At 42.0% G+C, this 20679-nt stretch overlaps 1 protein-coding gene across 1 annotated transcript; it reads left to right on the top strand.

Moving 5' to 3' along the window:
• The first annotated feature begins 2579 nt into the window (after window positions 1-2579).
• Window positions 2580-20627, top strand: slc24a5 (solute carrier family 24 member 5). The gene is made up of 9 exons (XM_084337376.1): window positions 2580-2869; window positions 3076-3255; window positions 7571-7654; window positions 8511-8614; window positions 8796-8896; window positions 10449-10738; window positions 12935-13141; window positions 14642-14743; window positions 19446-20627. Exons 1-9 carry the CDS (start codon window positions 2713-2715, stop codon window positions 19766-19768), a joined length of 1548 nt encoding a protein of 515 aa, XP_084193502.1. The 5' UTR covers window positions 2580-2712; the 3' UTR covers window positions 19769-20627.
• The last annotated feature ends 52 nt before the right edge of the window (window positions 20628-20679 follow it).

Here is a 20679-nt window from a genome sequence, read left to right on the forward strand (position 1 = left end):
GAGGGGCAGTGTTTTAAGAATATTTCACTCTGTCCCCAAACACCGCTTGCCGCTCTACTTATGATGGTGAGTAGCCTGTGGAGGAATTTTGTTTGCTTTATTATGCACCTTATTTTTGTCAGTTCAGTTCAGTTTGTCAGTGAATTCAGAAGTGTTGAATAAATGGAGACTTTTCAAAGATATAGAATAGAATAGAATAGAATAGAAATGTATTATCCTGACACTGCAAATCACTCAACATTAAACATTTAGACAGAACAAGTCACAAATAAGAATAACAAAACAAATGGCCTAAGAATAGAATAAAATGAAATAGAATAAACATAGAATAAAAGATACAGTAAATAAATACAGTAAAAATATACTGAAGTCTACAGTAGGTGTAATATTGCACAGTGCTGTTTAAAAAGTAAGAGTCCAGGAAGATGGTAATTGTCACTCTGTGCTCAGTGATGCAGTGAGGCACAGTGATGCATTGTATAGTCTGATGGCTGTCGGAATGAAGGACTTCCTGTGCCGTTCAGTGCTGCATTTAGGTAGTGTGAGCCTATAACATGCTCCTCCTGTCAGCCAAGTCTGTGGGAGGGGTTTTCCCTGATGGCCTGGAGCTTAGCAAGGCTCCTCCTCTCCGCCACCCTCGCTAGAGTCCAGCTCCACCCCAACCACGCTTCTGGCCTTCTTGACCATCTTATCCAGCCTGTTTGTGTCCCCTGCTCTCAGTCCGCTGCCCCAGCAGGTCTGTTATATATATCCGTTCAGTCTGTTTTTGTATAAGTGAAAGTTCTTAAGATAGAGAGAAATTAGATTTTTCAATTGCCTCTCTGCTGTTTAGTTCAGCACCGTGGGCAGCGCCAAGCAAGCCACAGCACCGCTGTCCCAGCTGAAACGTATAAAAGGGAACCTGTGTTGAAAAACCATTGTGCCCCCCCGAGAAAATTTTATGCCCCCCCACTCATTTGTTTCTGCAGCCTGGTCTGTAGACCAGTGTGGTTCTCAACTGGTCTAGCCTCGGGACCCAACATTTTCCTTCATTAAGTCGCGACCCAAAATTTTGAACCACTATGATTTATGTAGAAAAAATTAAAGTTTGCAGTAATACGCAATCTTTCAAAACATGAAGTAAACACAAAAAAGTGCAACAAAAGTGCAACTATTGCTAAAAAAAAACAATGAAATAAAATAATAATAAATAATATGCTTCTTAGCAGATTTCTTAGCTTAACATAACAGACCAAAATTTGGGGGAACTAATGGGATAACTGGGGTTGCAACAAAAGTGCAACTAGGGCTAAAAACCCAATGAAATAAAATAATAATAATAATAATAATAATAAATAATTATGCTTCTTAGCAGACTTCTTAGCTTAACATAACAGACCTACACTAAGTTTGGGGGAACTAATGGGATAACTGGGGTTGCAACAAAAGTGCAACTAAAGGCTAAAAACACAGTGAAATAAAATAATAATAATAATAATAATAATAATTTTAATAATAATAATAATAATAATAATAATAATAATAATAATAATAATAATAATAATAATAATAATAATAATAATAATAATAATAATAATAATAATAATAATAATAATAATAATAATAAATAATATATCCTTCTTAGCAGACTTCTTAGCTTAACATCCCAGGGAACTAATGGGATAACTGGGGATGTTGTTTGCTCCTGACAAGAGTCTCAAAGTCTGGGGTGATGGACAAAGCAACTCTGAGGTCATGCTCAATGTCCAATCTGTTCCTCCGCTTTGTCTTCATCTGGACCAGAGCTGAGAAGCCACTTTCACAAAGATAGGTAGTGCAAATTATTATTATTTTTTTCTCCACACACACATCCGCGACCCACTCAAAATGGCCCCGCGACCCACTTTTGGGTCGCGACCCACCAGTTGAGAAACACGGCACTAGACCTTAACCAGGGTATGTCATATCTTAATATTATAAAAAAAACTTTAAAAAAATACTATAGCATTAGTTAAATTGAGTGTTTATGTGTTATTGTTTACAAAAACACTCACCAAATAGGTTAAAAATAACTGGTTCTCTCATTTTCATCTGGTGGATGAATCCAACAGACCAGTTTGAGCTGGTTGTATTGGGAACCAGCCAGAGAACATCTAAAGAACCATACAGGGGCTTAAATGTTCTTTGTAGGCCAGTATAGGCTTTAAATAGTATTTCAAACCACTAAAGAACCAACCTTTTTTCTGTGTAGATTTCCAGAATGTTAGGCTGCTTTGTTTTAATTTCTTGAAAATACCCTATTTTCATGGATTTCTATGATTAACTTGAAAAGAAAAGAGAGTGGTTTGAGGCTATTCAGTTAGATCCCTGTGAGAGCTACATTCTCACATCAACTAAAAGGTTGGTACAAATAGGTGTAGGCTATGTTTATATTCCTTTTAATTAATCCCTCTATCCTGTGACCCCCATCCCTGAGGGCTTGTACCCAAGACTCGAGACTGCTGAAGTGGAATGACTGCATCTCGTGATCTCTCATTCTTGGTAGAGCGGACCTTAAAAGATGCCTTCCTCTCTAGTAATCCCTCTTGCAGCTCGTAGCCATAGTGTAGTGGTAGATGAAGATTTTACAGCCTTTAACCCGCAGGATATTGATGTTTTTAAGGCTTTTATAGAACCCGTCTCATGACTCCCTGTAATAAGTGATACATTTCAACGTTTTGGAACCAAATTACCATGCATACAGCTGCAATTACACACAAGAAGAAGAGAAAAGATTTTATACCTTATTTCCTGGGGCTGGTGTTGGTTTTGTATTGCACTGTTCACCTTGTGTCATTCACCGCAACGGCAGCACAAGAGGGCCGTCCTGCGAGAGTGCGTCGAGCTCTTGGTAAGTTATTATGATGTTGCTGTTACAAAGTGTGAATAATCAATTGCTTGTGGAAACCGTGACAGTGTTTGCACTACTAATGCTTGTGACTTATTGGCATGAATTACCAATAGCCAAACAATAGCCTTATTGATGTGATTCAGCAAGAGGCTGGATATTTGGTGTTTTTTCTCCCTCAATTTAGAAGTTATATGTTGTTATTTCAGAAAACGAGACAGAGTGCATCTCTCCACATTCATCTGAGTTTCCTGACGGCTTCTTCACTGAGCAAGAAAGGAAGGATGGAGGCCTGGTTATATATTTCATGATCATTTTCTACATGTTTTTGGCTGTTGCAATAATATGTGATGATTACTTTCTGCCATCCCTGGAAGTGATCAGCGAACGTAAGTCATTTATCAATATGATGTATATAATATTGTGTGTGTGTTGCTCATATTCATCATTACATATTATTCACACTTGTGTGACCTTCCATGTGTTTCACTCAGGACTGGAGTGGCCCAGCTCTCTCTCTACACATTCTCTCTATCTGATTTGTCACTGGTCGTTTCAGTCTCTGCAACTCACAACAGTGTTTCGTCTGTAAGATATTGGAAGCAGAAATTGTGAGCAAGTAGACGTTTATGGGGACAAACCCATATGTCTATATAAAATATCATATGCAAGTCCTTTTATGTGTAGTGAAAGAGTTCTTTCAGAACCGAAGCTGTTCATGTTCACAAATGCTGATTCTACCTATACCCAGTGTTTTTACAGTGCTTTATACCCAGTCTATGAATGTTTTTACATTTGCTGTTCTTGGTTGTCTAAACACTGATGTCTGGTAGGACATATCTGTTCTAAACACTGATGTCTGGTAGGGCATTCCTGTTCTAAACACTGATGTCTGGTAGGACATATCTGTTCTAAACACTGATGTCTGGTAGGACATATCTGTTCTAAACACTGATGTCTGGTAGGACATATCTGTTCTAAACACTGATGTCTGGTAGGACATTCCTGTTCTAAACACTGATGTCTGGTAGGACATTCCTGTTCTAAACACTGATGTCTGGTAGGACATATCTGTTCTAAACACTGATGTCTGGTATATTTTATATATTTATATTTAGTCATTTAGCTGACGCTTTTATCCAAAGCGACTTACAAGTTCTGTACGACAAGCCATCAGGAAGGGCACAACTCTATCAGCTGAGTAACAATGTTCATCAAAGTGTTGAGTGCTACAGTGTAGGTTAGTTTATTAGGACAAGTGCATGACAGTATGGTTAGTTAGGGTTAGATTTTTTATTTTTTATTTTTTTTATTCAGATAATGGTTGAAGAAGTGCGTCTTTAGTCGACGGCGAAAGATTGGACGTGTTTCGGCTGTCCTAACTGGGGTGGGTAGTTCATTCCACCATTGTGGGGCAAGGACTGAGAAGAGGCGACTTCTCTTTGATGACCCTCCCGGAGCTTGGATAGGAGTAGGTCTGAGGCGGCCAGAAGATGCAGAGCGTAGGGGTCTTGAGGGTGTGTAGTTAGAGACCATTGACCGGAGGTAGGCGGGAGCGGTTCCCTTTGCCGCACGGTATGCTAGGTCGAGGGCCTTGAAGCGGATTCGTGCAGCAATGGGGAGCCAGTGCAGGTCCCTAAGAACTGGGGTGACATGGGCCAACTTCGGTAGGTTTGAGATCAGGCGGGCTGCTGCGTTCTGAATGAGTTGAAGAGGCTTAGTGGCAGTGGCCGGGAGGCGTGTAGCTTTATGCCAAGCAAGCAGTGCAAAAATTTACCGTAGTGGCATGCAGTAATGCGCCTTTCATTTTCCGCCGCCCAGCGCCCAGGTCGCGCGGAAATAGGCTGTCTGCCATTCTCTTTGACAAACTCTAACCTTAACCAGCTCCTTAACAACGCCTAAACTTAACCGTTCTAACCTTAACCAACTCCGAAACAATGCCTAACCTTAACCTTAACCTTAACCATGCCTAACCTTAACCATAGAAATTATATTGCCATTCTCTTTGACAAACTCTAACCTTAACCAGCTCCTTAACAGCGCCTAAACTTAACCGTTCTAACCTTAACCAACTCCGAAACAATGCCTAACCTTAACCTTAACCTTAACCATGCCTAACCTTAACCGGCGAAATAATACACGTTAAAAAAAAATCACGTTAAAAAATATTTTCGATGGGATTCGAACTCGCCAGCAAACAAGCCATAGGATCCACAGCCATGTGTCCTTGCCAATTGAGCTATTGCTAGATACTGAATAAGGGGCGGTGACTTATATATATTGAGCTCCGCTCGTGTCGAACCAAGGCGCATGCGCGGGCACCTCGCGCGAGCACGCCGGCGCACGCACGCACCTGAGCGAGCACGCCGCCGCCGGTGCACGCACGGTAGCATTTGTCTGAAAAGAAGGGCGCTTTACCGCACTAGCGTGCGGTGACGAATGCGGAAGCATTTTTGCACTGCTTGCTTGGCATTAACGTACAGGCGGCCGGGAGGCCAGCGAGCAGTGCGTTGCAGTAGTTGAGGCGGGAGATGACTGTTGATTGGACGAGGAGTTGGGTGGCTTCTTTTGTCAGGAAGGGGCGGATCCTTCTGACGTTGCTCAGAGGAATCGGCAGGTTCTGGTTGTCGCTGCGATGTGAGCAGAGAAGTTCAACTGGTCGTCGAGGACAACACCAAGGTTCTTGGCGGTCGGGGACACGGTCACAGCTGCATTCTCGACTGTGATGGAAAGGTCAGGGGGGAGGATTTGGCCGGCAGGTGGAGCAATTCTGTTTTGCTTAGGTTCAGTTTGAGGTGGTTGGTCGTCATCCAGGCGGAGATGTCAGACAGACAGGCCGAGATCCGCTCAGAGACGTGGATATCTGAGGGAGGAAAGGAGAGGAAGAGTTGAGTATCGTCGGCATAACAATGGTAGGAGAAGCCATGAGACGTGATAATGTTACCCAGTGATTTAGTGTAGAGGGAGAAGAGAAGAGGTCCTAAAACCCAGCCCTGGGGGACACCCGTCCGCAGGGGGCGGGTGGCCGACAGGGTCCCTCTCCATGACACTTGGTAGGAGCGGTCATTGAGGTATGATGACAGCCATGTCAGCGCAGAGCCAGCCACTCCCATTCCTGCGAGGGCCGCGAGGAGGATCTGGTGGTTGACTGTGTCGAAGGCTGCAGATAGATCTAGGAGAATCAGGACAGAGCAGAGGCCTTTCGCTTTTCCTAAGTGAAGTGCCTCTGTGACCGCAATGAGGGCTGTCTCTGTGGAGTGACCAGTCCTGAAGCCTGACTGATTAGGGTCTAGGGCTAGGAGGTCATTCTGTAAGAGGAAGTTGGTTGGATACAGCACGTTCAAGTGTTTTAGAAAGGAAGGAGAGAAGAGACAGGACGGTAGTTGCCTATGACGGTAGGGTTCAGGGATGGTTTTTTTATGAGGGGCGTGACTCTGGCTTGTTTTAGGGAGGTGGGGACCACCCCCGAGTTGAGTGAGGAGTTGATGGTTGCAGTTAGGAATGGGAGGATGTCTGGTGCTATGGTCTGGAGGAGTGGGGAGGGTAGCCGGTCCAGCTGGCATGTAGTCGGACGGTTCGACGTTACCAGTGTCAGGGTCTCGGCTTCTGTAATGGGTGAGAAAGATGACAGAGTGAAGGATGAGGTTCTTGATTCAGCATTTGGAATGGGTGGGGGTTGGGAGAAGGAGATGCGGATGTTCTCCACTTTTTCTGGTAGGACATATCTGTTCTAAACACTGATGTCTGGTAGGACATATCTGTTCTAAACACTGATGTCTGGTAGGACACTGATGTCTGGTAGGACATATCTGTTCTAAACACTGATGTCTGGTAGGACATTCCTGTTCTAAACACTGATGTCTGGTAGGACACACTGTAGCACCCACTCCACACACTTTATAGCACACACCCACTTAAACAAACACACTGTAGCACCCACTCCCCACACTTTATATTTATGGATGAAGGATTGCACTACAACTCGTACACCTTACTGTAAATTGTACCTAAAATTGTACCTCATCCCATTTCTGCTTTGCACTAGATAGTACTGTACATTAGTACACTGCATAGTATTGTGTATTGTATATTATATGGTAACTCAGAACATTGTACATATGTCTATACCGAACACTGTGACCTCATTTTTCTTCTTCTAAATTCATGCTATATTATGTTATTATGTTATTTGATACTATCTTGTCTAGCACAGTCCCTGGAGCGTAACAGTAAGAAGCATTTTGTATGAAAGTATTCTGTACTTCTGTATGACAACTATTAAAGAACTTGACTAGGACATATCTGTTCTAAACACTGATGTCTGGTAGGACATTCCTGTTCTAAACACTGATGTCTGGTAGGACATATCTGTTCTAAACACTGATGTCTGGTAGGACATTCCTGTTCTAAACACTGATGTCTGGTAGGACATTCCTTGGAAAAGGACTGTCAGAGGACTGACTCAGTAGTTAGCATGGGTTTTCAAGATGGAAAGCAAGTCAATACAGTTCAACAAAAGTGCAACAGCACTGATCGCTTATCACCAATAGATGTTGCCAAAACAAACAAAAATGTGGATCTTGCAGATTAGAGAATGGGCTATGAATTCTTAAATTGAGTCATATTCCCCTTTAAGTAGAAGTTGTGCGTTGTACTTCCGCTATTAACTATTACGTCATGTCTGGTTTCTCCTGTCCGTCCTAGGCCTGGGACTGTCTCAAGATGTCGCTGGAGCAACGTTTATGGCTGCTGGGAGTTCTGCACCAGAACTGGTCACAGCCTTTCTGGGTAATAATGCGTTCATGTATTAGAATAACCATTTTTTATTTTCTTAAATCTTTTTAGAAGTTGATGTTTTTGAATTATGAAAAGACTGGAAGTTGTGCTGTTGTGTACATTCATAGTTAAAGATAACAGAGGTGGATCTCAGAAATGGTGTAGTGGGTAAGACCACACCTGGACTTGCGTTAAATCCCCTGGGATTGGACTGCCCTCTCTATAAAAGATAAGAGTTTTACTTTCAGGTGACATTCACACCTTTTATAACTGCAATTTCAGGGGCTGTTCAATGTTGTTGTTTTTTAAATAGCTTATATGGTTCTTCATAGTTACTATAAGAAGGTGTGCCGAACTATGATGGCACCAATCACCTTTGTTGTTATTGTCTTCATGCCCATGAAGATGAAGGTACTCACCGATACTGAGTAGGCCTACCGATACTTGACTTGATAATGACACTTTTTTTACAGCAACCAAACGCAGAGCCCCTATTTCATTTTATAATGTAACTGATTGATAATCCTTTCATTATTATTAATTACCACTGTGCTAGTATCAGTTCTTGTTAATGAACTGTCAATGCAGAGTATTTTAGCTTGGTATTGGGCCAGTATACCTGATACTGATATTGGTATCGGACTATCGGTACACTTCTACTCACTACCATGTGAAAACACAAAGAGACTGTTAATTTATTTTCTCTTTTTTTTTTTTACTAAGGTTTCTTCTTGTCAGCTCCTTGTTCAAATGTGTCTTGTCAGCCTTTACATATATATATATATTTTATGTAGTATCGTTACCTCAGAAACATCGTCTACATATCACTGCTGTTTTCATGCGAGCCGAGTCACATTGTGTTTGTCAGGTGTTTTTGTGACAAAAGGAGACATTGGGGTGAGCACCATAGTAGGATCAGCCGTGTACAACCTCCTGGGAATCTGTGGTGCATGTGGACTCTTGGCCTCTGCGGTATGTATAGGAACACACACACACACACACACATACACACACATACAATATTCTGAGAGATTATCCAACTTTCAGCCAACCATCCATTACAGCAGAGCCTTTTTTTTAGGTCAAGGCGGAAGGATCATTGTGGCTGTCGTATTATGTGAGCGATAAACCATAAAATGCCCCTCTCTTTAAGGCGGGTCGGCTGAGCTGTTGGCCCCTATTCAGGGATTGCCTGGCATATGCCATCAGCGTCTCTGCTGTTATTGCCATCATCGCTGATAGCAAAGTGTACTGGTGAGTGTGTGTGTGTGTGTGTGTGTGTGTGTGTGTGTGTGTGTGTGTGTCTGTGTGTGTGTGTGTGTGTGTGTCTGTGTGTGTGTGTGTGTGTGTGTGTGTGTGTGTGTGTGTGTGTGTGTGTGTGTGTGTGTGTGTGTGCGTGTGTGTGTGTGTGCGTGTGTGTGTGTGTGTGTGCACTGATTGCTCACAGGTATAATGTTTACATGACCTCGTACAGTGCATGGCTACTGTACTAAGCCAGGTGTAAAACAAAATAATATACTACACTTTGTAGTGTGCCTTTACTGTGAGGACAGAAGAGGAAACTAGAACATCATAAACAAAACACATCCTCAATGCAGTACAATAAAACAGTGCAATAGTCAAGTCATAAATGACAGTACAAAGGCTTCCACCATGATACGCTTTCAAGATTGAATTCCTTCCGTATTGGTCATTGCACTGCGAGTGAGGTGTACATGATGAGACGAGGTGTACATGATGAGGTGTACATGATGAGACGAGGTGTACATGATGAGGTGTACATGATGAGACGAGGTGTACATGATGAGGTGTACATGATGAGGTGAGGTGTACATGATGAGGTGTACATGATGAGGTGAGGTGTACATGATGAGGTGAGGTGTACATGATGAGGTGTACATGATGAGGTGAGGTGTACATGATGAGGTGAGGTGTACATGATGAGGTGAGGTGTACATGATGAGGTGAGGTGTACATGATGAGGTGAGGTGTACATGATGAGGTGAGGTGTACATGATGAGGTGAGGTGTACATGATGAGGTGAGGTGTACATGATGAGACTAGGTGTACATCATTACACTCTGATAATGTACACCTCCCAGGACATTACAACATCTTGAACTCTGATAATGTACACCTCCCAGGACATTACAACATGTTGAACTCTGATAATGTACACCTCCCAGGACATTACAACATGTTGAACTCTGATAATGTACACCTCCCAGGACATTACAACATGTTGAACTCTGATAATGTACACCTCCCAGGGCATTACAACATGTTGAACTCTGATAATGTACACCTCCCAGGACATTACAACATGTTGAACTCTGATAATGTACACCTCCCAGGGCATTACAACATGTTGAACTCTGATAATGTACACCTCCCAGGACATTACAACATGTTGAACTCTGATAATGTACACCTCCCAGGACATTACAACATGTTGAACTCTGATAATGTACACCTCCCAGGGCATTACAACATGTTGAACTCTGATAATGTACACCTCCCAGGGCATTATGCCACTCATACCATGGCCAGGTGTCAAAGATTCAAATTTAAAGGGGAATGCCACCCAACTTAGAGCTCCATTCACTGTCCCAACCGACATACCGACAGATCGACTTATACTAGCTGCTTGGTCACAGCTAATAAGCAGTGTTGCAAATTATTTTGCTCTAAATGTCCACCTAGACATACTTTGTCTTGTTTCTTGAGTCAGGATGTATGCCAAAAGCACCATATTTTTCTTAAGACACGTAGCACTTCTTTTGTTGACAGTTCATTTGATTTTCAGGTACGACTCGGCCTGTCTGCTGTTGGTGTACGGCGTCTACATATTGGTTCTATGTTTCGATCTGCAAATCAGTGAGTTTGTCCTGAGGAAGTTCAGCCCATGCTGCGCCTGCACCTGTCTGGGTAAGGGCGATGGGGAGCGCACTGAGACACAGGCTCTGATTGGCTGGAGCGATGGCACCGGTTTGAGAGTCCACAGAGGCTCCAGGACAGACAGTGGAATCTTCCAGGGTGACTCTGGCTACTCACACCTGTCCCTCAGCCTGCACAGCCTCAATGACACTCCTGAAGGTAGATATAAACAGTGACAATGGAGCTACGTTGCTAGGGAACAGCTTGGACTGCAGTTAATATCCTCTTGCCGTGTTCACTAACACCAGCCGCTGACAGGAAATCAAATGTAGTCCATTTAGAATGTTTATGTTGTCAATTTGTTGTCTATAGAGCTCATACATATTATGCAGTAGTGGTGTGCACAGTTCTTCACTATTTTGGACATGGATGTGTTCAGCTTGAGATGCTGTGCCCTGCTATGTACCCATTATAACTAATACACTGAGGTGACACTGAGAGGTCTATCAAGTACATGTCTGTCTGTCTGTCTGTCTGTCTGTCTGTCTGTCTGTCTCGCTGACCAATGTTCCCTCTAAGCCGCCCCTGGTATCATTCCAGATTGGACCCCTGCACACAAGACTTGCTTTTGCCACGCAGACTAGATGACATGCACAGAAATGAACACGAAACACACAATAATTATGTGAACTGTGAATTTGAAAATGTAGGTTTGTTTATAATGTATTCTATGAGTTGATCTCTGTTTTCTATGGCTCCAGTGATGGCAGGTTGTGCCATGTATAGCCTGTTAAAATGTCTTTGAATAAACAAATGTGCTCCTCTGCAATAGGTCTAATACTCTATGCAGAGGTGAATACAATCATCAAAGTTCAAAGTCAGCTTTATTGTCACTTCTCATAATGTGCAAGACAGAGAAATTAAATTACATTTCCCCCTTCCCACGGTGTATATATATATAAAAAATAAAAATAAAAGATCTAATATAAACATAAAGTAACATATAGGACACTATAAAAATAAGTAACATATGGAACACGATGTAGGCTACATACACTATACAGGATTATATATATACAGTATAAACAGTGGTTAAAAAATGAATGTATGATTGAAATAAATGTAGGAGGTAAAAGAGAACTTAGTGCAAATAATTTTTTTAGCAGCAGTGGTACATAGTAAGTATAACTGATAAATAATGGCAGTAGAATACAATAATGGCAGTAAAGTGGCAGTGAGATGAAAATCATAGATTTCAACAGAAATCCAACACATCGAAGCAACATGGACCGTCTCCCCACACTCGCTCTCTCCCTGTTCACACAGATAAGGCAGATACTTGTCAACTGATAATCTCAGTTCAACTAGATCAGTGGTTCTCAAACTACGAGTCGTGACCCAAATTGGGGTCGCGGGTAGGTGACTGCATTGGAAAGTAAAGAAAAAAAGAAAAAGAAATAAAAAAAATGTTCTGGCAACATATTTTGGCTAAATATGCCTAGTTTTATAAATGTGTATTGATAACATAGTGCTGTAATTACATTTTCTAATAAATATGCATGATCAAGTTCAACAACGTGTGCTTTTATTTTGATATTCCTTAATTACACTTTGAAATTACACGATACATTAATGTGGGGTCCCCAAAAAAAGTCCTAAATAAAATGGGGTCACGGTATGAAAAAGTTTGAGAACGCCTGAACTAGATCATGCATATGTGCTGCCTTGCACTAAGTCTAGTCTACTGAATAAAGCGGACTAATCGTTTTGCACATACCAGAAAACAAAAGCCCCTGAAGACATGCCTCCCTTCCCTATGCCCCTACCTCCCTGTCCCATGGAATTGTCTAACCCGCCAGATGGTCTGTCCTTTGAAACGGTTTGGAATAGGGCTGGCACTTAAAAAAAAATAAAAAAAAAAGGCACCTTTGCCCTTAGTTCCTCAAAGGACACTGGTTGGTCCGAACCACTGTGGTTTAGGCACGAGCGCATAACTTGAAGCCTGACAAGATGGATCCTCAAGTGGTCTCACAATGCCAGCTGCTGTGCAATGTTAGGAATTTCCTCCGTCTTCAAAACGGCCACTATGACCACAATCCTGAAAAATATTGGTGTGTGTGTGCGTACACATGCGTAATTACTAATTAGATATGTTTATGGAGAGAACTGTGGTATTGGCCATGATCATGATTTGCAATAGGCCTACTGATGTAGAAAAAGAAAAAAATAGTACAAAATATTGTGTGCTATACATGAAAACGTTCCACTGATGTCTGGAAGAGGGGTTTGTATGGTGAAGGCCCATGCTGCCCATGCTGCTCACACTGCCTAGCACAGCACAGACATTCAGAGTTTTCTCAACAGGTTGAGAAAGTAGAGGTAACATTGCTACCTGTCTTTCTGTCTCTGTCTTAGAGTGTAAAAGTGTGTTTGCAATGCCGGAGCACGACCTGAAGCGGATTATCTGGGTCCTGTCTCTCCCAGCCATCCTTCTGCTATTCTTGACCATCCCGGACTGCAGGAGAAGGTTCTGGAAGCGGTGGTTCATGATAACCTTCCTCATGTCAGCTGTCTGGATCTCAGCCTTCACATATGTGTTGGTGTGGATGGTCACCATAGTTGGTAAATACACCATTTGCTGTGGATGGTCACCATAGTTGGTAAATACACCATTTGCATGAAGAATTCTGGGATTATGTCAATCACATATTACTTTTTGAATGTATTGCCACTCTGGTTTTAAAGGTAATAGTGTAATGGGCCTCATATCTAAACCTGGCATGACCATGAAATGTGTAAGCTGTATGTTTTTCTTTCCCCATCATGAGCTCAACCTTTATCTGAAGCTTCCTCTGAAGAGGAACGCATAACATGTCTTTTATCTATAATTCAGTTGTGATTTGGTATAAATCAGTCAGACACAATGTTATGGAACTTCACTCACAGATTATGAGTTTGAAACTTGTGAGAAAATGTATGATGATGCAGAGCAAAATCACATGTTGGTCTGCTGGCTAATTCCTGACATGCCATTGTCCTGGAAAGAGAAGTGGGGGTCAGAAGGGGGTTAGTGTAGTGTAGATCTAGTGGACCATGTGCACATATCAGCCCTGCCAACCACCGTAGGATTAGCAGTGGTGGAAAGTCAAGAAGTATTTTTACTCAGGTACTGTACATAAGTACAAATTGGAGGTACCTGTACTTTACTTGAGTATTTCGATTTTAGGGAACTTTTTTACTTTTACTCCACTACATTTATCTGAAACCATCAGTTATTAAATACTTGAAGAAAATGATTTTGCAGGGGGAAACATGGCAAAGATGTATGAAAGATAAGATACTTTCAAACTTGAAGCCTGCCAACTTCAACAGGACGTAATCAGAGTAGCATAACTGGACCACATAACACTACCATAACCTTTTAGAGGTCAATCGGTTCTAGGATTAGGGCCTACTTCACCCCCAAGGCAACAGTCATGTGAGCCAAAGCACGTACTGAATAGCCAATAGGCAGTTCCCAGAACAGCTTACCTTCCAAACTGCATCAGAGGAGGAAGCCATGAATCAGAACTCAGCTCCATCATGTGATGGTAGTAGATCCTACTGCAGTATAATGGGATTTATTATCCCATAGTCGTCAGAAAGGCTCATGAGAGAACAGTGAAAGAGTGGGCCTTATGAAGGGGCAGGCACGGGACAGAGCAGGTCAATCCCAGCCCTTTGGGAGATAATGCTGAATAGTGTTGTAGTGTTCCCCAACATCTCTGGTGTACCATCAGCAACACAAGCATGATGCTCATGCAGAGAATAGATGAACAGCACGGGGCAAGAAGTGAAGGGTTCATTTAAAAACCTTTCTTTAATGGTGGGTAGATAACTAGGGCCTAATGATACAGAACTTATACTGAGATGCGGCAAGTGTATTAACTACCACACCAGAATGATGAAGAATTTCTGTTCTTCCCTACCCTCCTTGACTGCTATATTGTGTTTCTGGTCAAATCTGATATCTATGCTTTTAGATTAGTATTCATAAATTGTCTCATTTCATCTTCCTACCAACAGTGCCTACTATTTGAAGGTGGCACCACTGATCTGATTGTGTCCGTTGTGTCTATGCAGGGGAGACACTTGGCATCCCAGACACCGTGATGGGACTGACTCTGCTGGCCGCTGGGACCAGTATACCCGACACCATAGCCAGCGTGATGGTGGCCAGAGAAGGTAACACCCTTAGGGACTGAACAGATTAAAGGAGCCCTTTATGTAAAATCGGAGAATCCCGAAAATGGTAACCATACTTAATTTAAGTTAATGGAGCAGTCATAGATGAAGCAGTCATTTTGTTATTATGCTCATCAAGAAAATTAAGGTCCTTCTTTTGCCTTGTCAGATTTGACTGGGTGGAAGAACTGTTTATTATTTGAACCTTTTATAGGGTAGGTTGACTGAGATATACATACCTGGGAGCTGCCCTGCAGTCTTCAATGAAGCAGTAGGCTGCCAAGCGCCTTGCTCAATGGCACATGGTCAGAAGACAGCACTACTTCTTTGTGGATCTAGCCCAGGGCCGGATTAACGACCGGGCCGTCCGGGCCGCGGCCCGTGGGCCTCTAGTGACGAGGGGCCTGAAAAAAAAATAAAAATAAAAATAAAAGTTTAGAGGCCCCACATTTTTATTTATTTTCTTTTTACTTTAATTTTTTTTGAGGCCCCTCGTCACTAGAGGCCTTTTGGAGGCCCCTCGTCACAAGAGGCCCCAAATTATTATTATTATTATTTTTTTAACTTTTATTTTTTATTTCTTTGGAGGCCCCTCGTCACTCGAGGCCTTTTGGAGGCCCCTCGTCACTAGAGGCCCCAAATAATAATTATTATTTTTTTAACTTTTATTTTTAATATTTTGGAGATCGATGTCATACTGTGACACTGAAATGAAAACATATTTCATCAACTAAAATATTTAGTCAACAAAAATATTTCATCAACTAAAATATACAGTACGTATACAGTACACCCTGCCGTCTGCAAGTGGCTAATCTTGAGTATTTTTTCTCCTCTTCATAAGAGTGAGGTTTTCCATTTGAGGTAAAAACAGCAATAAAAAGTAAAAACTTGCATCTCCACATCCCAGCCCCGACGCCTGAATACTTTTACCAACGGATTTCCAGTTCCACGTTCGCGTTCTGCGCTCTGATTGGCCACTGACGTTTCTGGTAGCGCCAATCGTGTGACGCCTCTTTCTTTCACCGGTTAAGCTTAGGCACTCTTTAGAAGTTGGTTAAGGTTAGAGTTTGTCTTAGAGCAGGGCGATAGAACACCAGCCCTGATTCCATACTCTAACCTTAACCAACTTCGAAAAAGTCGCCTAAGAAACGTCAGTGGCCAATCAGATCGCAGAACGCGAACGCGGAACTGGAAATCCGTTGGTAAAATAATAGACACAGCCCCGACACGAATAAGGCAGATTGGGATCATTATTCATGACAGACAGCAGAGACCCGCCGGTGCTGATAGCGGATATCATCGAGCTCCCTATAGTGACTAGGGGGCATTATTTCTAAACCTAGCCGCATTTCTGGCAGACGCTCTCTGATTGGCCACTGACATGTTTGCCCAATCGCGTGACGAGCTGTGTCTTTGCCCATTACCGCGTCGAACAGCCTGCAAACTACCTGGCGTTCTATCGCCATGCTCTAAGACAAACTCTAACCAACTTCGAAAGAGTGCCTAAGCTTAACCGTCGAAAGAACTTGCCGTCACGCTCTAAGACAAACTCTAACCTTAACCAACTTCGAAAGAGTGCCTAAGCTTAACCAGTGTAGAAACAGGCGTCGGCCAATCCGAGAGCGTCTTGCCAGAAATGCGGCTAGGTTTAGAAATAACACGACTAGGGGCCTCCACTACACACTAGTAAAATAAATAAAAGAGATACGAAAAAATATATATATATAATCAGATCCTCATCCAGCGTTTACTTTCACAGTATCTATAGTGACTACTAGTATCATCTCATCTCTTCTCTGTCTATTTAAAAAAAAAATTGTATTGCAAATAAAAATATGATTGATTGTTTGATAATGAGGGGTGAGAGACGTTGAGTCTACGTGACACTGACGTCCAGGTCCAGGGGTCACTGTCAGGTCAGGTGACCACTGATCGCGAGAATTGCAAGTTGATCAAGTAGGCTAAGACTCGAGTAGTACTGTATGACCATATGACACTAAAAAAACATGGATAAAAAAGTTAAACGGTGGGAAAGCGGAGCTGCCAAGTTAAAATCTAAACAGGAAAGGGACAGAAAGAGCGCGTTACTTCGGCAAAGCATACCAACTATCTCTACTTTTTTCACCCCGTCAGGTGTTCTTTGAGAGTTTTTGAAAGTGGGTAGTGATTCACATTCCTTTACAGCTTTGGGTAGGGCGTTCCACATTGATGTGGCATAATTGCGAAACGTGTTTAGTCCCTTGTTAGAGCCGAATCTGGGTTTAACATGATTTGTGGAGCTCCCTCTGGTGTTGTGATCGTGGTATTCACTGACCTTTGGGAAGTATTTTGACATGTACATGGGTACCTTGGTCGCGTAGTGTATCTTGTAGACCAGGCCCATTGCAAGTTGCTGTACTCCGTCGTCTACTCTAAGCCATCCTAGGTTGTCAAAGTGGGCAGGGGTGATCAAAGTCCTTTTAGCTTGGCCCTCAGAGCCCACCACTTCTAAATATTCTATATATTTTTTAAAGTGACATATAAAACGCCACTGTGCATGCGTGCACGTGTATGTGTGTGTGGGGGGGCCTCCACAAGAATCTGGCCCAGGGGCCTCTGAAGTCTTAATCTGGCCTTGATCTAGCCCACAGTCTGCTAGAGGAGAGAGGTATATACACACAGTCTGATAGAGGAGGAGAGATGTATATACACTAGGGGTGTAATGGTACACAAAAACCACGGTACGGTACGTACCTCGGTTTTGAAGTCAAGGTTCGGTATGAGTTTCTTTTCGGTACAGTGGGGGAAAGTTTGGCTTTCCATGTTCCACTCAGGGGTGATGTAGTGTGCAGTAACTAATTGTCAATTGTCGGGGGCTGTCAACGAATATTCTATATTGAAATTAATAATCAACTTGTAATTATTATTATTATTATAATTATATTAGATCGTGAAAAAAACAGCCCCCGTGGGCGGTCGTTAGTGGTTAACATACCGTTGTATTCGTTCGGTACACTACACAGGCGTTCGGTACGGTACACACTGAAACGGTTCGGTACGGATACGTATAGCTTTACACCCCTAATATACACACAGTCTGCTAGAGGAGAGGTACACACACTAGGGCAGGGGTGTCAAACTCATTTTCACAGAGGGCCACATCAGCATTATGGTTGCCCTCAAAGGGCCAAAGACTGTATAAATGTTAATGTTATGTCAAATAAATGTAGCTACTCATTTACATATTGTTAAACATGTTGTTTCTGTATTTATTACTTATTAAAGTTATACATATTGCATATGCATAGATGTAAAAATATATGTTAGCTTATGTTATTTTAACAGATAATTTTAGTTTATCAGAACCCCATATTACTCCATCAATCAATGATCAAACCATTCAAGTAAATAACAAAGAAGAATATCATCAAATACAAGCTATGACATTAAGTTTGTTCAAAACCTTTTTGTCACAGTCAAGAGGGGCAGAACTAACAACTGTGAGCTGCAAAGAACATGTGGGACAGATGTAGCAGATGTTACAAAAACAAATGGCTGCACACAACCTTGCAGAGGCCATACATCCAACTAATGGAAGATAGTTTAATTAACTTTAATTAACAGATTGCAGAATGGGTACAGTACAGTACAGCTCAATACACACAATTGTTAAGGGGATGCAGACCAGAGAAAGACTTTCGACTTGTTTACATCAGGGTCCCCCATTTTCAATTCGTAATGAAATCGCTATTATGAGTCTGCATGAACACACAACTGTAACTGTACTCAAAAATAACAAAACAAGGGTTGTCTCAGTTCACAACTATATTGGTCAAGTTTTGGGTGGGACTTGTTTGCGTCCCTACAGATTCTTATTCAATTGAGCGAGATGCTCGGTTATGTCACACAGCCAGTTTGCATCCGACAGTTCAGACAATATTTCTTCAACCCTTTGTTACCTATTCCGCCTGGATCTTTTTTGTATTTTGGGCTGTAAAATTGTCAAAGAATGTCTGAGGAGTAAGTGCTTTTGGCTTTTTTCCTTTGTTACTTCATCCATACCTCAGATGTTCAACATACATGTATGTGTAAGAATGTGTAATAACTAAGGCTGTCAAAGTTAAAGCTTTAACGCATTAACCCACAATTATTTTAACGCCGCTATTTTTTAATCCAAGATTAATGTTTAAAAAAAAAATTTAAAAAAAAATTCCAGAGCTCTTGGGGGGCCACATCAAATGACGTGGCGGGCCGCATTTGGCCCACGGGCCATGAGTTTGACACCTATGCACTAGGGGATGTATAAGATATATGATTAGAGCTCTGTAATATGAAAAACTTTTAACACAAATCCCTAATGAATCCCATCATTACACCCCTAAATAACACAAAACGGATTCGAGAAGTGAGGGACTTTAACACTGAAATATGATTGTAACAAAACAAAACGCTAAACACAATAGCACTCAAGTCTTAAGACTTTGATGAACATCGTTACTCAGCTGATAAGAGTTGTACCCTTCCTACTGACTTGTCGTACAAAACTTGTAAGTCACGACTCACTTTGGATAAAAGCGTCAGCTAAATGACTAAATGTAAATGTGCCTTCTCCACTTGTTCTATTAAAAGTCTAACCTGCTGCAACAGAGCTGAACTTTGATCAATGTGGCAAATAAGATGTACTCTTTTAGTAAACCTGCTGTTCATCTATCCCCCTTAGGGAAAGCGGACATGGCCATGTCCAACATTGTGGGCTCCAATGTGTTTGACATGCTGTGTCTGGGCCTGCCCTGGTTCATCATGACCGTGTTCGTGGACACCAGCAAACCTGTAGAGGTCAACAGCACTGGGCTGGTCTTCATATCGGCCACGCTCCTCCTCTCCATCGTCTTCCTCTTTGTGGCCGTCCACGTCAATGGATGGAAGTTGGACTGGAAGCTGGGAATTGTATCGCTCTTCTGCTACATCCTCTTCGCCACCATGTCCATCCTGTATGAGCTGGGTATTATAGGGAACAACCCCATCCGACTGTGCAGTGACTGAGACCTGAATCACATGTATTTAAAATGACTAAACCATGTGTGCAAGAGTCGAAACAGTCATCGTCAAATGTTAGAAAAAGCGATTGTTCAGCTTCCAACTGCCATGTTAGATTCAGCGCCCTGGAAGAGGTGTGCTGGTCACATTATCTCTGAAGGAGGATAAGTCTTCTTTACCGATATATTTGAGCACAAGTGGAGAAAGTACCAAAGACATGCTCTTGTGTGAAACACAATATCCAGAAAACCTTTTATTTATCACAAAATAAGACTGCAGTTCTCAAATTCCTTCTGGACACTCGGCACTCATTTCTCCAAATCTTTAAAAAAGAAAAAGATGAGTGATGTGGGGAATGGAAATGAAACATGGCGCCGTCTACTTGCTGAATGACCCAGAACGTCAAACTAGCCAAACCCAGGAAATAAAGAATGGCATGTTACCTGTGTACAGCCTTGGTTTTTTTGTTGTTGTTTGTTGCAGTGAGTAGGTTAGTTAAAAGGGAGGGGTTTACATCTTAAGTAACTGATAAGCTTTTATGAGCAGTCATTACTTCGTAGGGGAAAGAAAGAGAGCAGACGCCATAAATAGAAACACTAAAAGCCTCAATTTGGCCTCCATTGTTCAACTGACAAAACGATATATTCAGCCCCGACTGGAAGACAGACGTGTATTGAACTGTGCTAAGATCCATTAGGAATATTTCAATACAAGATCTAAAGCTCTTATTGTAATAAAACCATTAGTTATGTTCATAGAGTGCTATAGAAATTATAATTAAACTTCAAGTTACATTGTGCAAACAGTTGGAAACCGATGCCTGATGGTTTTTATGTTCATTCAGGCCTCTCATTTATTATTCCTTTGTAATTTGGTACTGTACTAAAAGAGGGCCTTGCTGCAGCATAATGAGAAGT

The sequence above is a fragment of the Notolepis coatsorum genome, assembly GCF_963971535.1.
Source record: "Notolepis coatsorum genome assembly, chromosome: 20".
Taxonomy (NCBI): Eukaryota; Metazoa; Chordata; class Actinopteri; order Aulopiformes; family Paralepididae; genus Notolepis; species Notolepis coatsorum.

Excerpts from the sequence above, each read along its gene's own strand:
- slc24a5 (XM_084337376.1), top strand. The coding sequence starts at position 2,713 with ATGCATACAGCTGCAATTACACACAAGAAGAAGAGAAAAGATTTTATA. Across the intron at positions 8,615-8,795 it reads GTGGACTCTTGGCCTCTGCG|GCGGGTCGGCTGAGCTGTTG; the intron begins GTATGTATAGGA and ends CCTCTCTTTAAG. Across the intron at positions 14,744-19,445 it reads CGTGATGGTGGCCAGAGAAG|GGAAAGCGGACATGGCCATG; the intron begins GTAACACCCTTA and ends TATCCCCCTTAG.